Raw genomic sequence first — 9,030 nt, 5'->3', positions numbered from 1 at the left:
ATTTGTTTTCTAGGATTGTAAATTATTACTTAATTTAATGTTTAACAAATTCAAATTTTGTGATCTTTGTGTAGATGGATCATAGTTGGATGTATAATATGACTAATTTTGGTCAAATGGGGTTGAGGCCTGAATTTGTAGAAGGTGTCGCTGGTTTTGTGGACTATGCAAATACACTAGAACCTTTTTAACATAATGGCTTGGTTAAGTGTCCTTATAACAAATGTCAATATATGAATTATGAAAAACCAAATGTTGTTGAGCTTCATCTCTATCGAAATGGGTTTAAAAAAGAATACACATTGTGGACTAGTCATGGAGAAATTGATAATAGTTTTGTTGTATTTCAACACTATGTTGTTGGTGAAACTAGTACTAAGGTGAAATCTAATACACAAAATTATAGAATGAACAAAATGGTTCAGGATGCGTATGGGGTGCATTCTGATTTTGAATTTGGTAATAATGTTGAAGAAGCTCCCAATGCTGAATGTAGAATTTTCTTTGAACAATTGGAAACTGCTAGTCGGCCTTTATATGAGGGGAGTCCTCACTCCCAGTTGTTTATTGCTCTTAGGTTATTAAGTATCAAATCAGATTGGAATGTTTCTCAAGGGGAAATGGACTCTGTTATTGACCTTATCCATGATTTAGTTGACGCAAAACTAGAGATACATGATAATTTCTACAAGGCAAAGAGGTTGGTGTCAAAATTAGGACTGTCATCGATGAGAATCCATTGTTATGAAAATGGTTGCATGTTATACTGTAAGGATGATATTGATCTAGAATGGTGTAAGTTTTGTGGAAAATCTAGGTATAAGCTTGGTCCTAATGGGAAGAAAGTAGTTGTTAAGGCGATGCATTACTTACCTCTTATACCAAGGTTAAAGAGGTTGTATGCATCAAATAGCTCTGCTCCTTATATGAGATGGCACCATGAAAATAGAAGACCACCTGGTATTATGTGTCATCCATCCGATAGAGAGGCTTGGAAGCATTTTGATAGAACTTATCCCGATTTCGCAGCAGAACCACGAAATATTAGATTGGGTTTATGTTCAAATGGATTCACTCCACATTCTATTTCTGCTGCACCTTATTCTTGTTGGCCTGTATTTTTAACACCATATAATCTTCCACCTGAGATGTGTAATACCAGTCAATATATATTTCTGAATTTTGTCATTCCTAGCCCCCGCAATCCAAAATTCTTGATTGATGTGTACTTGCAACCTTTGATAAATGAATTGAAACAATTGTGGATTCAAGAGGTTGAAACATTTGATGTGTCTCTTAAGCAAAATTTTAAATTGCGGGCTTCCTTAATGTGGACTATTAATGATTTTCCTGCGTATGGAATGTTGTCAGGGTGGATGACAGCTGGAAAGTTAGCTTGTCCTTACTATATGGAAAATACTAAATCATTCACTTTAAAGCATGGTCGGAAAAACTCTTGGTTTGACTATCATCGTCCGTTCTTGCCAATGGATCATGAATTTAGGAATATGAAAAATGCATTAAAAAAGAATACTGTTGAAAGAGGATGACCACCTCCAATATTGACCGGAGAACAAGTTTGGGAGAGGGTTCAACACCTTCCAAAGGTTACAGAAGAACAACCGTACAAATTTGATGGGTATGGTGTTGCTCATAATTGGACAAAACAGAGTATATTTTGGCAGTTACCATATTGGAAGGATAATCTTCTTCGACATAATCTTGATGTCATGCATATCGAAAAAAATTACTTTGATAATTTATTTAATACAGTAATGGATATCACTGGCAAGACAAAAGATAATGTTAAAGCTAGAATGGACTTACCAGAATACTGTAGGCGAAAAGAGTTATGGTTGCAGGAGAAACAAAACAACAAGTTCTTCAAGCCTAAGGCTAGTTATTCATTTACAATGGATCAAAAACGTAAAATATGTGAATGGGTCGAGCAACTTAAGATGCCTGATGGACATGCTTCAAATTTGGGGAAACGTGTCGATATGGAACATGGAAAGTTACATGGTATGAAAAGTCATGATTTTCACGTCTTCATGGAAACATTACTCCCCATTGCATTTAGTGGCTTGCCTAATAGAATTTGGAAACCTATGACTGAAATCAGTTTGTTCTTCAAAGACTTGTGTTCTAATACTTTGAGAGAAGACAACCTAGTTCAGATGGAACGAAATATTCCTATAATTACAAATAAGCTCGAGAAAATTCTTCCACTTGGATTTTGGGATGTTATGGAGCATCTTCATGTGCATCTAGTGCATGAAGCTCGTCTCGAAAGCCCGGTTCAATATAGATGGATGTATCCATATGAGAGGTAAGTGTTTAACTCTTAATATTTTTCTATTTAAAAATATTTTGTTAAAATTAATCATAATATAATATTATGTAGAACTATTGGCAAGTCTAAACGGGGTATGAAGCAAAAACATAGACTTGAAGGCGCAATGGTTGAAGCCTATCTTGCTAGGGAAACAACTCATTTTGGTTCTTATCACTTTGATATTGATGTGCCATGCTTGCGAAATAGACCCAATCGTCATGTCGATGGTGGTGAGTCTAATCCTTTTGCAAAGCCACTATCAATCTTCAATCAACCAGGCAAAGGTTCAAAAAAACGTACAAGGAGGGATCTTAATGCAATGGAGTTTAAGTCTACATTGACACATGTCTTGTTGAATTTCCCACAAGTTAAACCATTTCTTGAGTAAGTTGTTATTAGTTTGCACTAAATACGTAATTACAAGGCAAAATGACTAACTCAATATTCATCCTCTTTGACAGCTACTTCGTGCATTTATATGGCAATAATAAAGTATTTGAGTGTTTTTCAACATGGTTTAAAAAATATGTAAGTCTTATAATATTTTCATAATGCTATAATTATTTTAAAGATTTATATATATTTGATGATAATTTCCTACTTCTCAAATATTTATAGGTTTATGACACAAATAATGGTCAATTCAACCAATTTTTGAAGGATCTATCTTGGGGACCCATTAAGATTTATTCAATGGACAAGTATTTTGTAAATGGTTTTAAATTCAATACTGAAGAATGGTCCAAACATAAAAAAACTAACAATAGTGGAGTTTGGGTGAAAGGTGGTGATGGAAATCAGGATGGAGTTGATTATTAGGGAGTACTAAAGGAGATTTTAGAAATGGAGTACTCTGGTTGGCCAGAAAAAAATATTATATTGTTTCGATGTAAGTGGTTTGATCCAACCCCCAAAAGAGGTACGAGAGAAATCAAACAATATAATATCATCGAAATAAGACACACAAGAGAGTATGGGGCATATGATCCTTTCATCATTGCGCAAAATGTTAAACAAGTGTACTATGCTCCTTATCCCTTGCGTCCAGATAAATCAGATTGGTGGGTGGTAATTAAAACCAAACCCATGGGGTGTGTAGAAGTTGAAAATGTTTTGGATGTTGCATACCAGGATGACGACATGTCAAGTGTTCACCATACAGTGGATGCTGAGTTGGAAAATGATTTAGAGCATCCTGAACACATATTAGAAGAGGTTGAGATAGAAGAACTAACAGATGAATGGGAGAATGAATCAATAGATGAAGAAGAATGGACAGAAGAGGAAAAATGGTTAGAAGAAGAGAATGAGGATGAGGGGGAATAGCAATTACTATGTTGAATTTTTTATATTTAGATTTTCATACAACTTTATTTTCTTGAACTTCATTTTAATTACATTCAATATAATTTGACTTGTGGTTTATCTTCACCAATTGTCTGTTTTCCTTTTGAGTTGCAATTTGACAAGTCCATGTTGATATCTTCTTAGGAGTGGAGGAAAATCATATATATGGTAATTTTATATTGTCTGTAGCATAAATCTTGAAACAGAGATGCATTAAACTCAAATTTGTCATAATCTGATAATACAACTAGATGATCATAAATATCTCTTGCATTATACAATCTGACCTACTGATTTAAGAGGCCAGAGATTCAGTTCATTGATCAATTGTCTGATCCACGTACATTTCGAAAATCTAGTTATACTATTATATTGATAAATCTACTGATGTTGTGTTTTCGAGCACATTTTATGTTGTAAAGATCCTTTTCTAGATTCCCTAAAGCACACCAATTTGAAGTGTTTAATCTGGTGGAATTTAAAGTGCAGTATGACTGTCATGCTATTCTTCTGAAGAAACATGAACCAGAAAATATTTGATGTATAGTTGTCTCTATATCATGCTTACTGACTTGAAATGCTTTCGTTACTTAGATGGCAGGTGGTGGGAAGAATAAAGCTATTGATAATGCCCCCAAAAAGAAGAAGAAAAAAGATAGCATGATTAGTAGGCGGTCGACAGGGATAAATATCAGATCAGACTCTACACCATCTCTCCCACCACGAGACACTCTGGTACATTGCAATTCTAGGCAGACCGGGTCTCATATTCAGTTGCCTCCACAGATTCATCTTCCATCGACCTATATGCATCCACCATTGGAATATACTCAGCAGCCCCCCAGGCGCCTGTGATGATGCCCACATCAGGATATGCTACCCCACATGGATACACTCATTTGCCTCCTGAGTCTCAGCGACCGACGTCTAGTGTCTCTCGCACAGTTAATCACACCCCTACAGACTCACAACCTTCATCAACATCTATTTCAAATCTTCGGATGTCTAGTCTTCACATTCGAGGCAGCAGTCCTGACACTCCTATCACAAATCAATCAGCCACACATGATCAGGTCCATACACAAGTTGGCGTGAGGGATATTTTTAGTTTATGATTATCTCTTCATTGTCTTAGTTTTAACCTATACGTGTTTAAACTTTTATTACTGTTTTAATCCAGATGATGCTGTGAGGATCATTTCTCGGACCATCAAAGATCTTTATAGAGGTTCATTTTCGAGTTGGGGCAAGATGCCAGCTGATCTCAGGAGACAAAATTTTTTTGGAGTTTAGGGTATATCAAAATTTATTGCTTTAACTCTATTTAAATACTTGTCTTCAATAATGTTTATTAATAATAAACAATGTATCTTGTAATTGCAGAAAAAGTGTGCTTGGTGTCCGGAACATGAGACTCAAATTTGTGCGAACTTTCACAAGAAAGCTGGGCGTCTACTTGCCAGTTTGTTTCTGAAAGCTCGTAAAAAAGATAAGAAGCCTCAATGGATTCTATCTCAGGATTGGGAAAAGTTAGTTGAACATTGGGAGACGGATGCAAGGTTCAAGCAGATGAGCGAGATCGGCAAGAAGGCCAGATCATCTACTAAGGGTGGTTCTCTACACACAAGCGGGGCACAAAGTCAAGGAAATGTGAGGAGAAAACTGGTATGTGTCATAGTCAATCTTCTTCCTTCTTAAATTGGCTAACCAGTAGCTACAATATCGATCTTTTCTAAATCTTAACACTTCGTCTTTCTTTAACATAGCAAATTACTCCTCAACCTTAAAATATCCAGCTCTAATAAACTTGAACAAAATGACATCACTCATATAAATCTTTCATTAGTGGCACTCTCCAGATGGATATTTTTGAGGCAAATGTGTTGTTGTTGTTGTTGTTCCAGTAGTAAAGGTCTGATTTTTAATAGCTTCTTGAACAATAAATTTAAGTTCTTCAAGTGCCTTTCCCTCGTAATCATATAAATCTGAAACTTTATTGCTTTCTTATTAAAATGAAATCAAAGATGGAGGGATAATTTCCATTTCAACGAGTTTAAATTTGTTTAGTAGCTTCTTTCTCAACAAGAGTAAGAGACACATGTTGACCTTCAAGAAGAATTGTTGGTTCAGATGGAGGTTCAGTAAAAGGACCCTCTTTTTAACTATAGTAACAATAGAGTGATGCTCCTCCACATCTTCTACTAGGATGGTGGGTATGGAAAATGAAGCACACTTTAACTAATGAAAGTTAAAATTCATTTTTCAGAGAAATGAGAGAATGTGGGTGTCAATGAAGTGTTCAAATCTGAAGATTTTTTAGTGAATTTCACCCGCTCTATTAGTTTTTTAACGGTCTTAACTAATGGATAGAATTTTTAATTTTTATATATTTTAAGGATGTTATCTATTAACCATGAGAGTAAAAGGATGTACTTTAAGTTTAGTATATAGTTCAATGATGATTTTAGCCAAAAACTCATCATTTTTCTTAATTCATATACATTGTAGGTATTAATATTCAATTACTATTGATTATAACTTAATTAGTTTCATTTGTAGGAAAAGGAACTAGGGCGGTCTGTAACTCAGGCTGAAGCATTCAAGGCTACACACACAAGGAAGAAGAAAAATCCTGGAGATCCAGACGTTTGGGTTGAGCCACGAGCTCAACTGACCTATGTAAGCCTCTAATTTGAAATAATAATCACTTTATTTTCTAAATTTATATTCTAACATTCTTACCGTTCAATTCAGAATCAATATCTTCAAGCCTTGGAGGATTTCTGCCAGACTCTACCAGAAGATAACCAAGGCATGTCACTTATCCAAGAGCAGGCTGAGAGAAATTGGCTAGACTTGGTTGGTGGTCCGAGTAGATATGGATATGCTTATGGCATGCCGCAACAGGACTTTCGTGAATTATCATTCTGAGCTAGAAGGCCTATGTAGTTCCCATGATGATGAATTGAGGAAGACTAATCTGGATTTGAAGTAGACGATAGCTGAGCTATCTAGTCAAGTTGAAGCCTCGCAAGTTAGGGAAAGGAGGAGGGACATAGATTTTGCGGGTCTTAAGGCTCAATTTGATGCATTACTTGCTTCGGGAGGGATTCCCCCTTGTCCCAGTGATGTCCCTGACCCTCTCAATCTCAACCTCCAGCATATGGTCAACAAAGAGATTTGATCGAGGAGTCTAGTAGTGAGGAAGATGACGAGGAAGATGTGCAAAACTCACTGCCGCATTATTGAAGATTAGAGTTGTATTAGATGTAGTCTAAAGTTGTTACTTTAAGGTTGTTTTATGAGACTTATTATGTTTTTTAATGTTAGATATCTTTGAAATCCTAATATATAACTTTGACTTTTATGTTTTATTCTTTCGAATTTGAATTACTTTAAGTTATGTCATAATATTTAGTAAATGTATTTTGTTGTATTGATCGATTGTTGGCAGCTCTTTGAGCTTGATTTGGCTGATTAGAATATATATTGAATTAAAATGACAGGTGGGCAGCTGCAAAAGCAGTAATAAGCTGCCAATTTTTTTCTAGAAAAGAGTCCTCATTAGGTCTCTTTACTGCATTTTATTTTTCAGAAATTGCTAAGGGGAGACCTCATGAGGTCTCTTTTCTGCAATTTAATTTTCCAAATAATGTGACAAGGAGGTCGCTTATTTATCTTTTGTGTTTTAATAAAAGAGACCTCTTGAGGTCTCTATTTATGAATGTAAATAAGTAGTATAGAGACCTCATGAAGTCTCTATTTGTAAATATAAAATAAAAATAAATAATATAATAGTGACCTACCGTTGATGTTTCTTTTTTGGTCTCTTTTTTTGGAAAAGAGTCCTCAGGAGGTCTCTTTTTTAGGTCTCTTTTAACAGTATTTTTTAGTAGTGGGACTAACCAGAATTTGAAATTTGTTATATTGAGTCACAATTGATTTTGTTATCTTATTTTTTGATATATTATGTATGATGGCCTAATGTATTACTTGCTGCTTATTTATCGCTTTGATATTGTTGAATATTCTTAAATTGTATTCTTTTGCGCAACCACTATGAGTCTCTAAAAGTACTTCACACACGGTCACATGAATGCAGCTATGCATGCTACTTTCCATTAAGATAAAGCCAGAGTGTTTTGGCAACTAGTGAAGGAATAATAGTCACACATGTTAGGTGGGGTTGGACCAACAATGAAGTCAGAATAGCGCTACAACCTATAAGTTGCCCCTCCCTGACTCGAGTTGACACTCAGGTAAGCCAGTCTAGACACCTTTTGTAATGCCCTGAGCCGACACCCTGGACGTGGCTAGAAATCCATAACACTTTTTGGTCCCCAAGTGAACCCTTGCTAGTCCCCAAGTGAACCCTTGTCCTAACTGACTACTAAGAAGAAGACTAACTCAATAATACACAAGCATCAAAACCGAAGAAAACATTTAAAATAATTTATTGAATCTCAAAACTATCTGAAAAAAATACCTAGTATGATATAAAATCTTAACTAAAACATCTGAAACTGAATGTTGTAAGACTGGCCAAGACTGTCTATCTATGAAGGCTCTACTGTATAAATATAAGTGCTGGTAAAAGACCCATAGAACCTCCAAATGCTACTACTAACAAGTCATAAAACTAAGGTCCTCTGAAAGAAATGAGGCCTCACAAAAGCTGAAGAACAAATGATGTGATCTTAACGGAACTCATGTTGATGATTCTAAATACCTGAATATGCATTGTGAAATGATACATAGTGAATGACATCAGTACATTGAATATACGAGTATGTAATATTCTGAATAAAATAAATAACTGAACTAAAAGACTGAAAGTAACTCAACTGAAATATAGTATAAATCATGATGAAAAATCATTTAAGCTCTTACTGTAAGGATGCAATAATAGCAAACCAACAACCATTATGATGAGCCTAGCAATGAGACAACGTTTAATCCACATTGCAAGGGTCATCCTATAATTTGTCGGGGTATAGAATGCTAACTATAACAATGGATTTATCCAATAAGCCTTCTTAAGGCAGTGAAGAGGAGCTCGAAAAGTCGTCACAGTCCTATCCTACACTTGCTACGTAGTTTTATGAGACTTTAAGTTAAAAATGAACTCTTACCCAATTTGGTGCTCGATACTACTCCTAAAACAATCAATATTAATTATGCTCAATTACCCTTTACAAAGAAATAGACTATTTCTTTACTTTACTTTCACTTTTCTTTAATAAAGTACTTTTCAGAAAATCAATTATACTCTTTCTCTTTCTTAACTATCAAATAGTACATATGAAACCATTCTATTCTTTCTTAAAAGTCTCTTTCAAAACATGCAT

The 9,030-nt window shown here is 35.0% G+C and overlaps 2 protein-coding genes across 2 annotated transcripts; both read left to right on the top strand.

Annotated features, from left to right (window-relative positions):
• Positions 1-416: 416 nt before the first annotated feature.
• On the top strand, positions 417-1,550 carry LOC107060710 (uncharacterized). The gene has a single exon (XM_015308913.1). The coding sequence runs from the start codon at positions 417-419 to the stop codon at positions 1,548-1,550; it is 1,134 nt and encodes a 377-aa protein (XP_015164399.1).
• A 3,283-nt stretch (positions 1,551-4,833) lies between these two features.
• Positions 4,834-6,984, top strand: LOC107061026 (uncharacterized). The gene is made up of 4 exons (XM_015309718.1): positions 4,834-4,976; positions 5,066-5,347; positions 6,242-6,361; positions 6,437-6,984. The coding sequence occupies exons 2-4, from the start codon at positions 5,252-5,254 to the stop codon at positions 6,611-6,613; spliced, it is 393 nt and encodes a 130-aa protein (XP_015165204.1). The 5' UTR covers positions 4,834-4,976; positions 5,066-5,251; the 3' UTR covers positions 6,614-6,984.
• Positions 6,985-9,030: the final 2,046 nt, after the last annotated feature.

Source organism: Solanum tuberosum, unplaced genomic scaffold (genome assembly GCF_000226075.1).
Source record: "Solanum tuberosum cultivar DM 1-3 516 R44 unplaced genomic scaffold, SolTub_3.0 scf00001, whole genome shotgun sequence".
Classification (NCBI taxonomy): domain Eukaryota; kingdom Viridiplantae; phylum Streptophyta; class Magnoliopsida; order Solanales; family Solanaceae; genus Solanum; species Solanum tuberosum.
The sequence above is the reverse complement of the archived record's forward strand: the minus strand, read 5'-3'. Positions and strand labels throughout refer to the sequence as shown.

Bases quoted from the DNA above. Each gene is read 5' to 3' on its own strand.
- LOC107060710 (XM_015308913.1), top strand. From the start codon at position 417: ATGGTTCAGGATGCGTATGGGGTGCATTCTGATTTTGAATTTGGTAAT.
- LOC107061026 (XM_015309718.1), top strand. From the start codon at position 5,252: ATGAGCGAGATCGGCAAGAAGGCCAGATCATCTACTAAGGGTGGTTCT. The intron at 5,348-6,241 runs GTATGTGTCATA...TTTCATTTGTAG, and splicing joins GAAATGTGAGGAGAAAACTG to GAAAAGGAACTAGGGCGGTC. The intron at 6,362-6,436 runs GTAAGCCTCTAA...CGTTCAATTCAG, and splicing joins CACGAGCTCAACTGACCTAT to AATCAATATCTTCAAGCCTT.